The 20,560-nt window shown below is 45.3% G+C and overlaps 1 protein-coding gene across 1 annotated transcript in view; it reads right to left on the bottom strand.

Moving 5' to 3' along the window:
- Positions 1-20,207, bottom strand: part of RASSF3 (Ras association domain family member 3) — a 73,233-nt gene extending 53,026 nt beyond the window's left edge. The window contains exon 1 of the mRNA XM_082665555.1: positions 19,922-20,207. Within this exon, the coding sequence (XP_082521681.1) occupies positions 19,922-20,032 (111 nt within the window). The 5' untranslated portion in view covers positions 20,033-20,207. The remainder of the gene's footprint in view (positions 1-19,921) is intronic.
- Between the last annotated feature and the right edge of the window lie 353 nt (positions 20,208-20,560).

Genomic DNA, 20,560 nt, shown 5'->3' with positions numbered 1-20,560 from the left:
CGCTGCAATTAGAGAAAGCCCGCGTGCAGCAACGGAGAGCCAACAGTCAAAAATAAATAAATAAATAAAATAAATTTTTAAAAATATCTATAAACCACTTCAGTTGTTTTCTTTTTAAATCCATCCCTGGACACTGCATTAGACTACCTAATTATTAAGTATCCACCGTTGCCAAACCCAGGAAACAAAATGCAATGATACCACACTCAGGACAGTATATTTCACCTTCAAAGGCTTTTCAAAAATACAACCAAGTAGTCCCCATCAGTCGTCTGACGTCTCATCAAAAAGAATAAAAGGATTAAAGAAACTGATTTTAATGGGAGAAGAAAAAACTATCAAGATACCAGCATTTCTACCGAAACTTCTTAAATATATTTCCTAACATCTTCTTGTCATGTTAATTTTGAGCTATTTGGGGGCACTTCCACAGTCTAGTCATCAAAGGCTTTATTCTAAGAAAGTTAAAAATATACTGCAATGGTCTGAGAAGTTTACGTTTACAGTCCACATCAAGATTTATTTTTCTCTTGTTCCTTGAAATAAATCTTAACCACTTCTAATTCAAGGATGATGATCTCATGCTTCCAAATCTTTGCCTCTTGCCTTGACCTCTCGCCTGAGCTCCAGACCCCTGGTCCTGGTTGTCAGCTGGATACTACATAAATGTTCTGTAAATGTGCCTGAAACTGAACTGTCCCACATCTCCTCACTAGACCCGCTTCTCTTCCGCCTGTGCTGCTTCCACAACGGTGCTGCCATCCTCCCAGCCGCTTTCCACACCTCCGTCTCCTTTTTCCTCCTCTCCTTCCTCTCCCTCCCTCACCTAGTCAAGCAGGTGCCAATCTGCCCACTCAACTTCTGGAATCCTCATCTCTCCCAAGGCAACTGCCCTATTTCTAGCCCTAACGACCTTCACACAGGTTACTGCAATAGCCTCCCAGACAACAGCCCTGTCTCTCTCTCAACTCTGCCATAAACTGCTATTGGTTTCAAAACCATAGACTACATTATTCCTCCCTAAATTGCAACTCCTTACCCAGAAAACAAAATCCACAGTCGTCAGGCTGGCAAGTAAGGCCCTTTAGAGCCAGCCAAACTTCCTTCTCCAGCCGAGGCTCTCACCACGCCCACAGGGTGACACCAGCTGCCCCATCTACAACACCAGCTGGCTGTCCAGGCACACCAGCATTCCCTCTTCTGCCTCTGCGGGTTTCTGCCCACACCCCGCCCCACCTCCATGCAAACACCCTCCTCCATCCAAGTCCACCTGCCACCAACTCAAACTCCCAGTCACCTCCTGTTGTACCATGTACATGCTTCCAGATTTCACTCCCCATCTGTTCTCCAAGAAGCCATCTTTCTAAGCAGGGCTCTTCCACTTACGGTCCAAATACCATCCCTTCCACTGGGGAAGGCAGCTTATCCCCTTCAACAATCCCCTTCCCCTCACCTGCATCCTCACTGCCCATACTCTTTCTTTCTACTCAAGCCTCTCAACTAAAAATGACAACACCCCAACTAGCTTCCTCGACCTATGGCCTCCTCATTTTCTTACACTGTCCTCTCCTTCCCAGCCAAGCTTCCTGGGGGCACAGCCTACACCCACTTTCCCCAGTCCGTCCACAGGTACTCACTCCTCCTCCCACTGCGGTCTGACTGCCCCTCCAGTTCACTGAAGAGCCTCTCCTCCTGGTCTCCAGAGACCTCCTACTGGCTCCACTTCAGTCCTTCTTGGCTTTTCTGCAGCACTTGTCCTACTGACCAAGCTCTTGTGCTTTTTTTTTTTTTTTTGTGGTACGCGGGCCTCTCACTGTTGTGGCCTCTCCCGTTGCGGAGCACAGTCTCCAGACGCGCAGGCTCAGCGGCCATGGCTCACGGGCCCAGCCGCTCCGCGGCATGTGGGATCTTCCCGGACCGGGGCACGAACCCACGTCCCCTGCATCGGCAGGCGGACTCTCAACCACTGCGTCACCAGGGAAGCCCCAGCCACTCCTTCTTGACTCATCTCCGTGAGCACACTCTGCTTTGCCTACCGCTTAAACGCTGGTATTCTCCATGCTTCTGGTTGAAGACCTCATGGCTTCACCAAATCCCAAAGCTCTGTCTCCAGAGCATGTCTACCTTCTCTACCTCCAGGATGACAAACCCAGTAAACGTTGATACCCCACAGACATCTCAAAATACACATTCTCAGATTCATTCATCCCACATTTATCGACTGCATGGAGTCAATACATTATCTGAACTTACCCTCCCTCCCAAATCTGGTCTTTCTTCTATATTCCCTCTCTTGGTGAGTGACAGCATCATCTTCCCAGTCACCCAAGCCAGAAACCCACAATCCATCCCTGACGTCCCATCACTGCCCCGACATTCAATGCTACCAAATCCTCCCAAGTCAGCAGTATCTCCAACCTGGCCCCGCCTCCACTCTATCCCCCTCTCACTGTCCTTATTCCTCCTCAATCACTAAACAGCCACTGGGGACTGGCTAGAACTGACTCCTGCTGTAGACATGACTGGACATAACATGTTCTGATAGCCACAAAGAACTTTTAGTGTTTCCAAGCAGCTTTTTTAAATTTATTTATTTTATCTTATTTCTCTGGCCATGCCACACGGCATGTGGGATCTTAGCCCCCCGACCAGGGACTGAACCTGTGCCCCCTGCATTGGAAGCACAGCATCTTACCTTGGACTGCCAGGGAAGTCCTCCAAGCAGCTTTTTAACTTTATATTTCTATCCTTTTGGGAGACATAAATTATACTTCTGGGAGAAATCTATTACTTTATAGTTCAGCCCATATTTTCCCTTTTGATCACTAAAATTGTTAAAAGCAGTAAGTGTCTAAATGAATGGAATGCCATTGTGTAAATTCAGAGATCCTGCAAATAATGTTTAATGACTGAACATTTAGGATCCGGAGACTCAGTGCTTTACTGCCACAAAATGCTAACATTTTAGTTCACATAAACCATTCTGACATGATACTGACTTTTATAAGGCCAACATTTCAAATTAAAACAAACACAACATGTGAGCAGTTAACTAAATCAACCGTCTCTTCTGTATTATCACATCACACGTTTCCCAAACCGAAAATGCACCACAGAACTTCAGGAATACTAGGATACGTTTAATGAAAAAAACAGTTGTTGCTAGAAAAATAATTTTTTTATGATTTCCATGGCTGAAAGCAAAACTTGATGTAATTATACATTTAAGCATATTCCTTCTAGCTAAAAGAACAGCTGAAAACCTCAGACTCCTCAGGTGAAAAGGAACCACTCCACCTAGATTTATATCATTCTAAATTATCAATAATCCCTCAAATGTTTAAAAGTCCAATTTTAAGGAAAAAGCTTCCCCCATAGCTTCTTGCTGAAACATCCCCTGAAGTACATATGAAATTAGAAACATATGAGAGGGGGCCTCCCTGTGGCGCAGTGGGTCCGGGAAGATCCCACGTGCCACGGAGCAACTAAGCCCGTGTGCCACAAATACTGAGCCCGCGTGCCACAGCTGCTAAAGTCCACGCGCCTAGAGCCCGGGCTCCACGAGGGAGGCCACCGCAATGAGAAGCCCTTGCACCGCAACGAAGAGTGGACCCTGCTCGCCGCACCTAGAGAAAGCCCGCGTGCAGCAACGAAGACCCAACACAGCCAAAAATAAATAAATAATAAATAAGTAAATTTTCTTAAAAAAAGAATCATATGAGAGGAAAGTCCTAAATAAACTGCCCAGATTAAAAATAATCCTTCTCGGGAATTCCCTGGTTGTCCAGTGGTTAGGACTCCGTGATTTCACTGCTGAGGGCCCGAGTTCAACCCCTGGTTGGGGAATTAAGATCCCACAAGACCCCTGGTACAACCAAAACAAACAAACAAAAATAACCCACTTCTCTGGAAAGACAATGCCTCAGTAAGGAACCAAGTTAATCATCACATTCATGAATCATTCGACATAGCCTCTATGAAGCAAAAGTCCCTAGCCCTCAAGAATTTTCACTGTCACGACAGCAATACTTAAATACATGTGTAGCAATCAGAGGACAAGAGATTGTAAGAAATGAGTCTTCAACTGGGTATTTTCAGATCAGTGAATGGAGAGGCTGCTTAAGGCACTCAACACAGAGTGTGGGCAAGAGAAGCCTCTAGAAGTCTGGCATTTGGCTATGATGTGTTAGACAATAGACTGACATTTCATAATAGGATTTAACTTGCTAAAAGAAGTTTTGGGTTTTTTTTATATAATTTAATTTTATTTATTTATTTTTGGCCTCATTGGGTCTTCATTGCTGCGCGCAGGCTTTCTCTAGTTGTGGCGAGCGGGGGCTACTCTTCGTTGAGATGCACGGGCTTCTCATCGCAGTGTCTTCTCTTGTGGCGGAGCACGGGTTCTAGGCACGCGGGCTTCAGTAGTTGTGGCACGTGGGCTCAATAGTTGTGGCTCGTGGGCTCCGGAGCACAGGCTCTGTAGTTGTGGCGCACGGGCTTAGTTGCTCTGTGGCATGTGGGATCTTCCCCGCCCAGGACTCGAAGCCGTGTCCCCTGCATCGGCAGGTGGATTCTTAACCACTGCACCACCAGGGAAGTCCCGCTAAAAGAAGTTTTCAAGGAACATTTACCCGGCAACGGTATGTGCAGTTGGAATAAAGCAGACACCAGAAACAAAAGAAAAAATTAGATTTTCCAGAGGAAATGAATACAGCTCCTCACTCCCAAATGTTGCACCAGCCCACAAGCACACATGCTTAATGAGCACAGTGGCTCCTGTCTCAGCATTCTCAGCAAGCAGATGACTCTCACACACTCATCCTGCCCTGTCTTTGAGGAATGTGGCACTCCTGGTGGGCTCTTTCCTAAATAGTTCTTGACACTATATTTATAAATCGTGCAATATAGAAGTTCAGAACAATTAACAGTTCCCTTCAACTTGCATGAAACCCATTCTTGTTGGCACTATACATGGATGAATTAAATACACCACACAAGAGCCCCTTTGATTTTTTGGTGGGGGCGGGCTGCGTTGGGCCTTTGTTGCTGTGCGCGGGCTTTCTCTAGTTGCCTCGAGCGGGGGCTACTCTGGGCTACTCTTCGTTGTGGTGCAATGCAGTGCGCAGGCTTCTCATCGCGGTGGCTTCCCTTGTTGCGGAGCACGGGCTCTAGGCGGGCGGGCTTCAGTAGTTATGGCACACAGGCTCAGTAGTTGTGGAGCACGGGCTTAGTTGCTCCGTGGCATGTGGGATCTTCCTGGACCAGGGCTTAAATCCATTTCCCCTGCATTGGCAGGCGGATTCTTAACCACTGCACCACCTGGTAAGTCCCAGCCCCTTTGATTTCTTTCCCAAGATGTTCCCTCTTCAGGAAAAGAAATAATTCTACATATTCTACATTTCTCAAACGATGACTAATCAACTCACTTAAATTCAACCCTACCCAACCAAATACGACTTAAGATAGCTGTTTCCAAACTAATTCATCTGGCATCTCAATACATTTCATGGAATCCCTTTCAAGCCTTATCTGTTACTTTCCCTCCAATAAGGAATGCAGCTCTAGAATAAATTAACTATTTGTCACAGAACTGGACAGGTCCTTTGAGGAAGAAACTAAAGCCCAAAGCAGCTAGGTAACTCCCATAGTTACCTCCACTATTTAACAAAGAGCAGGCCTAGGAGGTTTCCACATCCCCAGCCCAGCATACTTTCCATTTCACCTAAATGTCTCACTTTCACATGATAGAGAATCTATTACCATTGTTTATCATTACTACTCTTGAAACCAAAAGACATCTGTTTCACTATGTCACCCAACTTCTTTTTCTTGATTATAATTCTGATGCAAGTCTGATCAAGTCTGATCAGTTGGTCAATCAACAAATATCAATGGCCCCTCTCCGTGCCCTGTGCCAGGCACCACACTAACAGTGAAGATACAGTGGTGATCAGGACAGACGTGGTCTGCCCTCATGAAGCTTACAGACAGGATAATCTGGAAGGCTTAAAACTAATGAAATGTACTCAGGTTCCCTGATGCAGCCAACAATGAACTAGAATGCCGTCTTTTTCCAAAGCATCCGAGTGCTTCATAAACAGCACAGTCCATTCATAAAGTAATTCAACTTGCGTCGATGTAACTGTTCAGGTCCCCAAACACAAATCACCACTTTGCAGATACAAACAGACACACCTGAATGAGATGGGGGAATAAATTCATTTTTCAACGCTATTTGTCAAGTGTCACCTCCACTGCTATGACAGGCTGAGAATTTATAGTCAATTTATAAAAGACAAGATATACATTAAAAATAGGAGAAAATTTTATAGTAGTCTCTAAACACACCTGTGATGCTATCATACTTACAATTATGAAACAATTTATAGTCTAGCAATACCTTCCATACGCATTTTCTCATTTAATCCCTCTATGATAGTTTCTTTTAAAGATTACCAAACTGATACTCAAGGAAGTTAAGGGACCTGCTGCAGCTCTCAGAACTGATAAATGACAGATCCAAACGCAAGAGTCTCCCAATTCTAGATCCCTAGGCTTTTCTACTGAACCTCACTGTCTCAGTATAAGCTCCTACCAAATTGTTTTAAACTGATAATGCCAATACCGGTAGAAATAATACTAGTTAACATTAGTTTATTAAACATGTACTCACATGCCAGATACTGCTCCAAGTCTTTCATACGAATTGATGATATTATTTATAAGAGTACATCAGTAATACTACAGCTCAGTCAAATCAGAGGTTTTTAAAGTGATTAAAATTCTTCACAACCAGAATTAATCTAAAGCCAGTTTCAGACAACCAATTTATTGTAAGAAACACACAACCAAAGGGAGGGGAGGCTGGGGGCAGAAAGGGAATAGCAAACCCCAGGACGCTCACATGGCCCAAAGGAAGAGGTTTCCCACCAGATTCCAACACTCGGACCACTTTCACAGAGCATAAGTGACCTCTGAAGAGTTAGCCAAACAGATCACATGACTCACTGAGCTTCTTTCATGCCTGCATTCAAATTTTGCATAAGCGAGCTTGTTTCCAAACTGCGGATGCGTCCAGCAACATTGAAACGCCTAAGAGAGGACACAGACACTCTGTGGGTGGGAAGCCAGCCACGCGTGTGGAACGGGTCTCCACAGCTGCCGCAGCATCTCCCCTGCAGCACGTTACAAAGCTCACATCAATTACCTCATTTGATTCCACCCTATGAAAACCAGAAACAAGACAGTGACTAAGTCCCTAAACAATGAGCACAAGGCGATTTAGACCTTTGGAAGGAAAAAGGAAAGCCCCCAGGAAGAAGCGTAATTTGTCACCCGGTCAAGCCAGCAGCCTCGAGCAAAACTGCAACTAAAATCCTGCACTCAGAGGCAGATCAGACAGGGAGAACAGAGGAAGTTGAAAAGAAAAAAGCTTTCGTACAATGTGTTAACTTTTTCATAAAGGCTTGGGCAAAAGAACCCCACTTCCATATGCCTGCTCATTCTCTTTCCACTGGGGTGGCTTGCTTTAAAGGAGAAAAGAAGAGGGTAAAGACTTGGAGAGGTGGCCTCACGCTTGGTCAGGAGGAATCAGCCCTTTACCAGAAAACAAAGGCGCCACACTGATACAGAAGAGGGGGAGAAAGAAAAGAAAAAGAAAATTAAGCCTCCAGGAATGACGCCTTCCTGATCAATTACACTGAGATTCCCAATTCATTTTGGTCCATAAAGTCAGAGACACAACCTAATTTCCTGCTGTCTTGCATTCTTTGGCTAGGTTATTAGGTTCACTTCAAACCTCTCAACCACTGTCAGTTCTCCATTCAACCTAGTACACTCAAAGTACATGATTAGATATAGTAGAACCTTTTACAAATAATAATGGCCAATATTAATTACTGCTTATTATGTGCCAGGCATGCTACTACTTCACAGTTGAAGAAAGTGAGGCTTAAAGAGGTGTAATGACTTGCCCAAGACAACACAGCTAGCAATGATTTAACTCAGGCTGCCTCACACGACTGCTTGCAATCAGTCAATCAAGAACACACCACCCAGGACCTTCCTGGTTGCACAGTGGTTAAGAATCCGCCTGCCAATGCAGGGGACACGGGTTCAAGCCCTGGTCCCGGAAGATCCCACATGCCGCGGAGCAACTAAGCCCATGCGCCACAACTACTGAGCCTGTGTTCTAGACCCTGCGAGCCACAACTACTGAGCCCGTGTGCCACAACTACTGAAGCCTGCGCGCTCTAGGGCCCGTGCTCTGCTACAAGAGAAGCCACCACAGTGAGAAGCCCGCGCACTGCAATGATGAGTAGCCCCTGCTCGCCGCAACCAAAGAAAGCCCGCGTGCAGCAACGAAGACCCAATGCAGCCAAAAATAAGTTTTTTAATAAAAGAACACACTGCCCTTTTAGCCTGTAACAAAATCCAGTTCCCCCCCTTTTTTATAGTAATAGCCTCACCTAAAAAGAACAAAATCCATTTTATTTTTTCTTCTTATAAAGATATTTTTAAATTGAAGTAGTTGATGTACAATATATGTTACAGGTGTACAATACAGTGATTCACAATTTTTAAAGGTTATAGTCCATTTATAGTTATTATAAAACAGTAGCTATATTCCCTATTTTGTACAATATACCCTTGTAGCTTATTTTATTCATAACAGTTGGTACCTCTTTACTCCATACCCCTATTTTGCCCCTCCCCGCTAAGATCCATTTTAATGAAAACTGCACAGGAACTAGTGCAGTGAGAATGGATCTCAAGTTGATTTGTTGATATTGGTGCTAGGTTTGCCTTTTTGAAAGGTACTCCTTCTTCTACAGGGCCTACCTCCAAATCCTCTCCACTGAATGGCAGGAATAATTAAGCTTTGGGTACAGTTCACAGGACAAATTTCCTCTAGACGAGACCCACGGTACAGCCGAGGATCCAACCCCACACCTCAGTACAGCAGAACGACCACACTCATGCCAGCCAACTGCACTACGTGCCCACCCCAGACCATTAGGAAAAGCAAGAAAGGAATTCCCAAACCTCAGACAGATCTGAAACGGCAGTACTTCCCCCCAAAGGAAAACAGGCAAGAAAAAGCAATCCACAAGCGTGTTTAAACAAACAGAAACAGGCCTTAAACATACAAAAGTAATACTGTTTCTTTAAGCCACCTACATAATATTTATATTTTCCCATAGCTGGGAAATCACTGACTACAGTCAAGCAACCCCTGAATTCACCTTTGCCATTAAACCTGGATCTGCTTAAACCAATATAACTTGTTTTGTTCCTCATCTCAAAGCTCCACTGAAATTAGAGTCCAAATATACCAACTGAACCTTAATTCCCCTGGAAAGCTCCTTTAACTGTAAAACATCATGGAATGTTAAACTTCATTTTAGTATTGGTATTTTTTTTCTCCTATGTAATGCACCTAGCTATGTTTTCTATTTTCATAAAAATTTTTTGGTTTTTGTTTTGCTCTTTAAGAACTGTATCAGACACATAAATTTCTATGACCTAAATGGCAAACTACCAAAAAAGATATTCCTCAAAACAAGCAACTGTAGGAAATTTTCAGGGTAAATTTGAGTTGTCTAAGAATATAAGGATTAAGGAGAGTTCATAATCTATCTAAAGTCAGAAATAACTCTTCACATCCTTTTGAAAGATTCACTTAATTAAAATACTCTGAAAGAAGAAAAAAATTAAATGAGATCAAATTAGCGGTTAATCAGATTATAACACATTAAGCAACAATTTTGGACACAGGTGAGCCTTAAAGCAGACTGTAGGGACAGATTCCATCTAATTGCAATTTTTCAACCACAAACAATAAGCTCACAGGTAAACAGTATAAAAATCCTCTTTTGTAGGTGGGATTTTTACTAGTTTGTCCTAAACTTTTTTTCAGTTTCCAGTTTGTTTATAAGAGAGCTTAGAATCCTCAAAATTCTACCATAGTGGCTGGAAAACTGATGCTAAATGTATTGAAATTCAAAGATAAGCAGGCACCCCCAGTCACCCTTTTTCACATGGTTACCAAAGACACATCATCCAGCTCCCCACCCTCAATATTCCACAGTGTATTCACAGGATGCTGCTGCTGTCTTAGCAATGCCCTTCCTGTGCTGTAATTATAGGAGTTAAAAAAGGATTTTGCTCTGAGTTTCAGTGATGTCAGCCTGAAACACATTCTAAAGTATTTCCAAAGGCCAGAACATGCAACCACCCTTTGGTACAAACAAAGTCAAAAATAACCTGAAGTTCAGCTGACCACAAAAAAGGGGAAGCATCTACCCAGCTAAATAGGCATGAGACGCAAAGAGCAGTGTTCTCAAGATTTCCACCGACCTAACACATGGTCAAAAAGCCAAGAACAGGGACTTCCCTGGTGGCGCAGTGGTTAAGAATCTGCCTGCCAATGCAGGAGACACGGGTTCGAGCCCTGGTCCGGGAAGATCCCACATGCCGCAGAGCAACTAAGCCAGTGCGCCACAACTACTGAGCTTGTGCTCTAGAGCCCGCATGCCACAACTACTGAAGCCTGTGCTCCACAACAAGAGAAGCCACCGCAATGAGAAGACAGCGCAGTGCAACGAAGAGTAGCCCCTGCTCACATAGAGAAAGCCCGCGCGCAGCAACGAGGACCCAACACAGCCAAAAATAAATAAATAGAACAAATTAAAAAAAAATTAGCCATGAACATTGCTCACACCAAGAGGAAGACCCACTCAGAAGTACAAAAAATTAAATTCACCATTGTTTTTTGTTTTGGGGGGTTTTTTGGCCGCACTGCGCAGCATGTGGGATCTTTAGTTCCCCAACCAGTGACTGAACACCCTGCAGTGCTGCAGTGGAAGCATGGAATCTTAACCACTGGGCTGTCAAGGAAGTCCCTAAATTCACTGTTAATTAAAGGAATGCAATAACAATGAGATGTCTTTACGAAGTTTTTCCTCTATCTTAATGACTATACCCAGTGGAGCTGAGGGTGCAGTGAAACCAGAGAAAAATATAGTCTTAAATTGACAATAAATAACTAGAGCCATAAAATGGTTACACCCTCATGCTCAGTAAATTCTATTTTGTACATCTAGCCTAAAAGAAAACAATCCAGGACTTCCCTGGTGGCGCAGTGGTTAAGAATCCGCCTGCCAATGCAGGGGACACGGGTTTAAGCCCTGGTCCGGGAAGATACCACATGCTGCGGGGCAACTAAGCCCGTGCGCCACAACTACTGAGCCTGCACTCTGGAACCCTCGAGCCACAACTACTAAAGCCCGTGCCTAGAGCCCGTGCTCCGCAACAAGACAAGCCACCGCAATGAGAAGCTCGCCCACCACAACAAAGAGTAGCCCCTGCTCGCTGCAACTAAAGAAAGTCGCGCACAGCAAGGAAGAACCAAAGCAGCCAAAAATTAATTAATTAATAAAAAAATAAAATGAAATTTAAGGGGCTTCCCTGGTGGCGCAGTGGTTGAGAGTCCGCCTGCCAATGCAGGGGACACGGGTTCGTGCCCCCGTCTGGGAAGATCCCACATGTCGCGGAGCGGCTGGGCCCGTAAGCCATGGCCGCTGAGCCTGCGCGTCTGGAGCCTGTGCTCCACAACGGGAGAGGCCACAACAGTGAGAGGCCCGCATACCACAAAAAAAAAAAAAAAATTTAAGAACATATTGCTCTATTTATAAAATCTTAAAACCTTTCCAGTACAAATGACATGCATATGAGAAACTACTCATTTTTTCAGCATATACAAAACAAACATGGAGCCAAATTTTGGACTCAGATCTTGTTCTTTACCATGGATAAGAGTTGATCTAACTAAACGGCATGAGAGCAGGTTTCAATCTGGTTTGTTCATTGAATCCCTAGCACAGCCTAGGCCATTGTGAATATTCAATAAACAGTTGGGAAATGAATTTAGGAAACTCCTTTCACAATGCACACACACACACACACACACACACACACACACTCTGCCCAACCTGCATTAATTTCATGAAAACACTTTGCTGCTTACATTCTAAATCTTTTAAATCCAAGATCTTCTAAATCTATTCTTCTGGTCTCCAATTGCCCAACTCATCCTTTTTCCTTCTCTTATTATCTCACTTTGTTTAGTATCTGGCAAAAGAACTGAGTGTTGCAATATATAATTGGTAAATTATCTTAGCTGATGGAATCATGTAGCAGCAGTGAGCAACTACAGCCTATAAAATGCAGATTACTCTGGCTGTGTTAATACTCTATGAAAGAATGAGCCCTCTCCTCTGTACACTGAAGGCACAGTTGCAGCTAGAATGCCATAAGGATGGTTTTATCCTATCAGCTCACGAGTGAAAAAAAGGGAAGTCCCCACACACAAAAGTTTCACAATCTCAAAATGCTTGTATGTGTGACCTAAGCTAGGCTGAAAAGAAACTATACCAAACAGCAAACTGCAAGTTCCTCTTCACAAAGAAAAATCTTCCCAGTGGGTCTGGCTGGTACCACATCCATTCACCTGCAGCCATCTCAAGGATGGAGATTCACACCCCTGGCACGAGTTAGCGCAAACAGCACTGTCCAACAGTGATAGAACGCAAGCCACTAACTTAAAATTTTCCAAGAGCCATGTTAAAAAATAAACAGGTAAAAATTAATTTTATTTGACTCAATATATCCTAAGTATTATTTCAACACGTAATCAATATTAAAAAATTATTGTGGTATATTTTATATTCTTTCCTTTGTCTTGGAAATCCAGTATGTATTTCAGACTCACAGCCTCTCTCAAATCAGGTGAGCCACATTTCCAGTGCTGACAGCCATATGTGGCGAATAACTACCTTATGTGGCAGCACAGTTTTAGAATGATGGCCACTTCTAGTTTGTGACATTTTTACATTTATTTCACATTTTAATCTTTTTTATGGACTCTGACATCTCTTTCCTAGTGTGTATCTGGGCCCTCTCCATGAAAAATATGTATATAGCAAGTAAACAAAAACCATTTCGCCTAGCCACTGAGAGGCAAACCAGAACTAACTATAGGATGATTATGTTTCTGCTGGAACACAATGATCTACAAGTTGACGACAGATGTCAACAGAGAAATGTGGCTTGTTTCTCAGCCAACGTCTCCATCTAAATAGATGTAATAGCTTTACCAGACTTTGCACAATAGGGGTGATTCCTGAAAAACTGTAAACAGTTAAAAGGCCCCTTTTACTAAAGGAGCTAGCTCTTTAAAGAAAAATGAGAGATGCTTTAATTTGTGTATTTGATAAGCTTTTTAAAATTTACTAAATGAGGCTAGGGACATTATTTTTTCACTGCTCTGTCCCCAGAGCCAGATTTGGGCGGGGTGGGGGGGTGGGGGGGGGGAGATACAGATCCTCTTTACCTGTCACCTTCTCAGAGAAGTCTTCCTGAATCACCAATCCGAAGTACACACCCCTCCCCTCAGCCTTCTACTCTTTCCATTCACAGCAAAAATAAACTGTTTGCAAAAATAAACTCATCTGTTGCATGAATGAATGAGTGGCTTTCTTAAAATAAGGGAAAAAATCGTTATATCTAAACTAGAAGTAACAGATATCAATCTGTTGATATCAGATCAACAGATATCTGATACCTGTTGATAACAATATCATCCTTTTTTAAATGGCTAAGATACTGTGGAGGCTTATGTCTAGTTGGGAGAGGGGGGAAACTGTGTACATTTGTGTGTAAAGGAAAACGCACAGTACCAAGTACTGGGACTTCCATCCAGAATGATGAGTAGGCTTCCATTCATTCCATCTCCTACTAACTGCCAGGTATTTATTTTAGACCCTGGGTAAACGCGTTAGTCTCTGTCCTAAACAAAATATAATAACAAATTATAATTTTTGCTATGAAGGGAAAGAGCAGAGGACTTTAAGAGGGAAGGGTGCCTACTTCGGATTGGTGGTTCAGGAAGACTTCTCTGGGAAGGTGACACGGAAGCTGACAAGGGAAGAGGAACTAAGGGAAGCAATTCCAGGCCCAGGTTCTGTGATGGGGAATAACTTGGATACTGAAGGCAACTGAAGAAGGCTTAATAAGACTAGGGTCCTAGTTACAGGCTGTTATTTAAAAGTTGCTGCATCAGAGAGCAAACAATAAGCTGAGCCTTGTTATATAACATATGATATAGGCAATACTTGCTGAGCCAGAATAAAACCTCCCACAAGGCAACATATATATCAGCTCTTCAATGAGACAAGGACGCAAACGAGCCAAGTTAGCCAAGACGTACCTTTGCAAGCATATATCTTATAATATCCAATGTTGTCTTTCACCATGCCTTCCAAAGAAGGGTCTGGCTAGCTAATGACCCTGGGACAAATCAGAAGTGAAACACAAGCCTCGAACTGGGGCCTTTATCAAAAGGCAGATATTTATGTGGGAAGCTGGCAGTAAGCAAGAACTGTTGCTCTGGGCTAGAAGCTGGTGATCAGGCCACACTAGAAAGCATTCGGTCAGCCTAATATTTTTGTCCCAGAAAAATGAATGTTTACAGTATGACATGCACTGACTGCCAAAGGAAGTCTAAAAAGAATAACCACATTATTGGATATTTTTAGCTTTTCTTTTCGTAAATGTTTTGTGTCACTGCTTTCCAAATAATTCCAAATCCTGCAAATTAGCCAGAAGAAGAAATGAGGTAGAAAGTGTATTGCTCATGTATGCAGGTATATAAGATTGGTGACTAATTTCCTTTTGAAATTCAGTTAGAGGAATGTGTCTCTTTGAGTCCTGCTCACACAAACACAAAATTCCAATGGATTAATACTGTGCAAGGACAGAATATATTGGACACGGCAACAAAATGTGCACATGACTGTGCACCCGGCAAAACTGACTGCTGGGAATGTTTATATTCAGTAATATAGGGATTCAATGTTAGTATAAAAGTTTAACCGAAATACCTTTAATGTTATAAACCATTGTTCTTTGCATCCCTACCCCCCGCGGTCTATCACCAAAACTTCTAATGAATGGAAACACTGAATAAAACAGTGCAACTCATTACTGTTGATTCTAGCAATAAGACACAGAACCAGAGAACCACAGAAATATTTAAATTATGATAAGGAAAAAACCCAGGGGCAAACTTGAGGCCTGTTATGCGGAGTCTCACAGGCTTGCCTTATTAAACCATTCTTCAGTTTAACTTTTTTAAAAGCGTGGATGGTTCAGAAGACAATTTAAAGTTCTTCAAGACTTCCTGACTATTCTAATTCTAAAGCGATCACAGTGTCATGTCTTATTCCTATTATCTACACAAGGCTCAAGCCTTAGCTTACAAAAAAAGCAGAATAAGACATGCTGACAGATTATATTAATAATTTTAGTCCATTTCTTATTTATTTATTTTATTTATTTATGGCTGTGTTGGGTCTTTGCTGCTGTGGGCGGACTTTCTCTAGTTGCAGTGAACGGGGGCTACTCTCATTGCTGTGCGCGGGCTTCTCATTGCTGTGCGCAGGCGTCTCATTGCGGTGGCTTCTTTAGCTGCAGAGCACGGGCTCTAGGCGCGCGGGCTTCAGTAGTTGTGGCACGCAGGCTCAGTAGTTGTGGTTCGCAGGCCCTAGAGCGCAGGCTCAGTAGTTGTGGTGCGCGGGCTTAGCTGCTCCACGGCACGTGGGATCTTCCCAGACCAGGGCTCGAACCTATGTCCCCTGCACTGGCAGGCAGATTCTTAACCACTGTGCCACCAGGGAAGTCCAACAATTTTAGTCCATTTCTACTCCTGGAAGCCTGAATGTGTAGAAAAGGAAAATTATGGTAACAGACTGTTGACATTCTTGGTTCTGCATGAAACAAAATGGTGAATTCAAAAGTATGAATTATGAACACTGTAATGAAGATATATGAATGACACCTACCGGGTGTCAAAGTTTTAAGAAACTCCTAAATTATAGATGTCCATTTTGCAAAAGGAAAATGGAATATTAAAATTATTTTGGGGGGACTTCACTGGTGGTGCAGTAGTTGAGAGTCCACCTGCCGATGCAGGGGACACAGGTTCTTGCCCCGGTCTGGGAAGATCCCACATTCCGCGGAGAGGCTGGGCCCGTGAGCCATGGCTGCTGAGCCTGCGCGTCCGGAGCCTGTGCTCCGCAACGGGAGAGGCCACGACAGTGAGAGGCCTGTGTATCGCAAAAAAATATATGTATATTTTTGGGGGACTTCCCTGGCGGTCCAGTGGTTAAGACTCAGCACTTCCACTTCATGGGGTGCAGGTTCGATCACTGGTCAGGGAACCAAGATCTCGCATGCCGCATGGTTCGGCCAAAAATAAAAAAAAAAAACAAAAATTATTTTTATAGCCCAGAAGCAGCAAAAAGGAGACCGGAATTTGAGTCAGGAAAACGAGTTCTGCCTTTCCCCCACCTAAATGGAGGTCTTTGGTGAACCACTTAACAAGGCCTAACCTTTCATTAGGTTAATGTTCAGAGGATTCTTGGAAGAATCATGAGACAGGGTACATTGAAAACCCATAAAGAGCCAACAATTATCAAACCAGGAAAGAATTCATTCATTTCAACTAATATTTACTGATGGAGGCCCTGGGGATACAGCAGTAAGCATGACATTCAAACTACCACCAAAAAGCCACACATGTTCATTCCCTCTATATCTTTCAGACCGGTTTTTAAGCCTTCTCCTTTTTTTTTTCTTTCTTAAAGAGGGCACCAATATAAAATAAGAAAGAAAATAACATTTTTGGTATTCTTGGAGAAAGAAAGAAGTTGGGCTATGTTCCTTTGCCTGGCAAGAGAAGAAAGAAATTTCTCAACCCCCTTTCTCCCCATCCTGCTTTTACCACAAACATCTTGCTTTCCCTGGATATTTTCAAGAGTTCTAGAAACCACATTTTCCCGGCTTTTCCACCAGGTGGTATAGCACCAAAAAAACTCACTATTATCAATAATAGATCCTTCTGACAACACTTCTCTTTCCAACTCTCTGAAGAAATGATAAATTTCACTTCTACACCATATGGCAGGAGTGCCCACCTAATTCTTACAATCACCAGCGCAAAAAATGAAAAAAGGCTTATCTAACCTCAGGTAAAAGAAATGTTCTGTATTAAGAGTGCCTTGCTTTAAATTTAACTCACAAATCTTATCAGGAATTTAACAGACTCACTCTAAATAAACCCAAATGCCCACAAAAATTCAATTAGAACACCTTCTCCAACTGGCAAATAAGTCCTCTAACTCAGCACCCTGTATGTGTTATGTTAGAAGGGGAAATACACAGGCAATAAAGTTTCAGAATATACTGTGAAGCTCTTTAAGCAAAGGTCTAGGTCTTACTGTCCTGATTTTCAGCACAATCTTCAAAATACTTATTGATGTCAAACCAATTCTAAATACTAAATAAGTAACATTAAATGAGTATAATATATATATACTAGATGAATATTACATAAGTTAATGAGTGTAACATAGAAACACCGTGTATAAACCCAGAAAAAAATATTTTTACTTTTTTTTAAATAAATTTTTTTATTTATTTTATTTATTTTTGGCTGTGTTGGTTCTTCGTTGCTGCACACGGGCTTTCTCTGGTTGTGGCGAGCGGGGGCCACTCTTCGTTGTGGTGTGTGGGTTTCTTGTTGCGGAGCACGGGCTCTAGGCGTGCGGGCTTCAGTAGTTGTGGCACGTGGGCTCAGTAGTTGTGGCTCACGGGCTCTAGAGCACAGGCTCAGTAGTTGTGGCGCACGGGCTTAGTTGCTCCGCGGCACGTGGGATCTTCCCGGACCAGGGCTCGAACCCATGTCCCCCCTGCATTGGCAGGTGGATTCTTAACCACTGCGCCACCAGAGAAGTCCTATTTTTACCTTTAAAGTGTTTTCATACAAGTTCAACCTGGATACTTCGGCCCTTGTCAAGGAGCATCTCACACCTGGAGAATTCAAGACCAGCTAGTGTTTTGGAGATACTAGTCACCTCCGGAATAGACTTCAAACTACCACAACCATCTCTGACAATCTCTATTCCAAGTGTCAAATGATGACAGCAAGAAAGTAGAGAAAGGAAAGAAAGGGGAGGTCAAGAAAGAAAGAGAAAAGCAAAGTGAAAAAAGCACAAGGAAATGCAATCCTTCTACGAGTGATTGGAGGGTGGTTATTTCTGACTTCGAAACCTCACAGCAAACTCCTGTCCTTAAAATACACTCCACTAAAAATAAGATTTCACTTGCTATGGACCGAATGTTTCTGCCCCACCCCTGCCCAGTTCACATGATGAAGCCCTAATGTGACAGGATTTGGGATGCGGGGCCTTTGAGAGGTAACCAAGTGTTGAGGGTGCCCCCCACACAATGGGATGAGTGTCCTCTTAAGCGGGAAAGAGGCAGCCCTTTCTCCGGGTGAGGACACTGCCAGAAGTCGGCTGTCTGCAAGCCAGGAAAGGGCCCTCATCAGAACCCGACATGCTGGCACCCAGATCTCAGACTTGTAGCCTCTAGAACTGTCAGAAACACATACTTGTTGAAGTCACCTAGCTCGCGGCACTCGTTACAGCAGCCTCAGGTTAAAGTGACTAGTAAATAGTATGGCTTTAAGCCTTAGAAACAATAAAGAACAGAGACCTACTGAACCAGAACTTCACTTGGGGTTAACTGCTACTGAATAAGGGTACCCGACTTCACTCTTGCCCTTCCCTCTCCCCTCTCCCCCCTTCTTCTGGTTTGGAAGTTAAGAGGTTCAAAAAACTTCCGAATCGTAACAAGAAATTTGACCTCATAAAGTGGTTAAATAAACTTTAAAAGTCTGGCAAGGAAACCCTGACACATTACTCCGTCCTCACCCCTCCCAGAAGGCATCACCCGGCCCTGAACGATTTTCCTTGCTTCTAGTCTCTAGAAGTAAGTCTGATGGCGATGTCTGGAGCGCGCCTACTGTTTTTTAAGAGCAACCAATTTGTTCCGGTCCAGCCTTCTCTCATCTGATACGAGCACGTCAGGGTTGGCAGGGCTTCCTTGGTGTGGCTCCCAGGGCCAGGAGGCCGCAGGGTTCAAGCGCCCGACTTCGAAGTCTGCCCAAGTGTCCCGTTTCGGGGTAACCTCCCTGACACTGTCACGGTCGGCGAAACCGGCCCAAGTCTTCCCATCTTCTCCCAAGTCATGCTTCCCAAACTGCACGCTTCCTCCAAAAAAGGAAGAAACCAGCCGAAGGCTCAGCTCTCGCCGGCCGATCCTACCTAGCACCGTAACTTGTTTGCAAAACATTCGAGGCACCTATACAATTGACTTTACTGGAACCGCACAACCTTGACTCCCGCTACCAAGATTTAATGAACGCCTGCTCTGGTCTGGCCAGGCGTTCCTCTCAGCGCTTCCCCACCGATACCGCCACCAGAGGCGCCTGGACCGGGAAGGTAGGGGAGGCCAGGTCCCCACGTCCTCTCCCGGGTGTTACACGGCCCCCAGGCCACTCCAGGGGCCACAGGCCAGGGAACGGACTAATAGTGGGGGCCGGCGTGAGGCCCGCGAGGGGGCGAAGGGCGTCCCCAGGCGCAGGGGAAAAGCGGGGAGTGGCCGGCGGACGCCTCCTGGCTCTCAGAACTGCCCCCCCAGCCGCCGACCGCCGGAGGCAGAGCAACAGAGGCCATCTGCCGCAGCAGGCGGGAGCGGACCCTCCGCCTCCCCGCCCTCCCTCCGGCTTCCCTCCCCAGGGAGCCCCGCGCACGCCCGCACGCGCAAGCTCAAGGCACTACCCCGGCATCCGGAAAGACAGAAATCCCTTCTCGGAGGTCTCCTCCTCCTCCTCCTCCCTCGCGAGCATCCCCCCACGCGCCCCGCGGAGACCCGTGGACTTGGGGGTCCCGCCGCGCCGGGACTCCCCGGGAGCGACCGAGCGCCGGCTACTGCGCCTACCGGGCACGCCACTCACTTGCTGGCCGGCGCGGGGCTTGCCCTGGGGCGCTCTCCTGAAGAAGGAGGTCCTGGCGGTGAAGAAGAAGTCCTCGGCGTCCTCCTCCAGGCTGCTGTAGCCGCTGCTCATGCTGCTGGTCCCGTCGCGCGCGGGCCGCCTCCCCGGGGAGCTGGCGGCCAGGCAGGGGGTGTCGCGCCCGCCCGCCCCGCGAGGTTCCCGGCGCGCGGCCCCGAGCCGCCGGCGGGCCGTCCTGCTGCAGCTGCGGCCGCCGCTCAATTCGGCCGTCCGCGCCCCTCCTGCCGCCTTCCGGCTTCCCGGGCCGATTATGGGCGCGGCTGGGGCCCTGAAGCTCCCTGCGACCCCGCCCCTGGGGCCCCGCCCCGAAAGGCCCGGGACGCTCCGCACGCTGCTTGGGCACTCCCAGCGCGGCCGCAGGTGGGGGCGGTGCAGCCGGCTTGTTCCAGGCGTGCTGCTCTTCCCTAGCTGTATTTGGGGAACCCCGGGAGCCCCGCCACGATGGCTGCGTCTGTGCTCCCGGTCGCTTCCCCAGCCTCCCGGATCCTGCCAATTCCTCTGAGATCAGTCCACCCGCCCCACGCCCGGCTAACTCGGGTTTGGGGGAGGGCCCAAGCAGAGCAGGGAAATTTCTCCGCTGTC

The sequence above is a fragment of the Grampus griseus genome (assembly GCF_964374135.1).
Source record: "Grampus griseus genome assembly, chromosome: 11".
NCBI lineage: Eukaryota > Metazoa > Chordata > Mammalia > Artiodactyla > Delphinidae > Grampus > Grampus griseus.
Note: the sequence above shows the minus strand (reverse complement) of the source record. Positions and strands in the feature narration are given on the sequence as shown.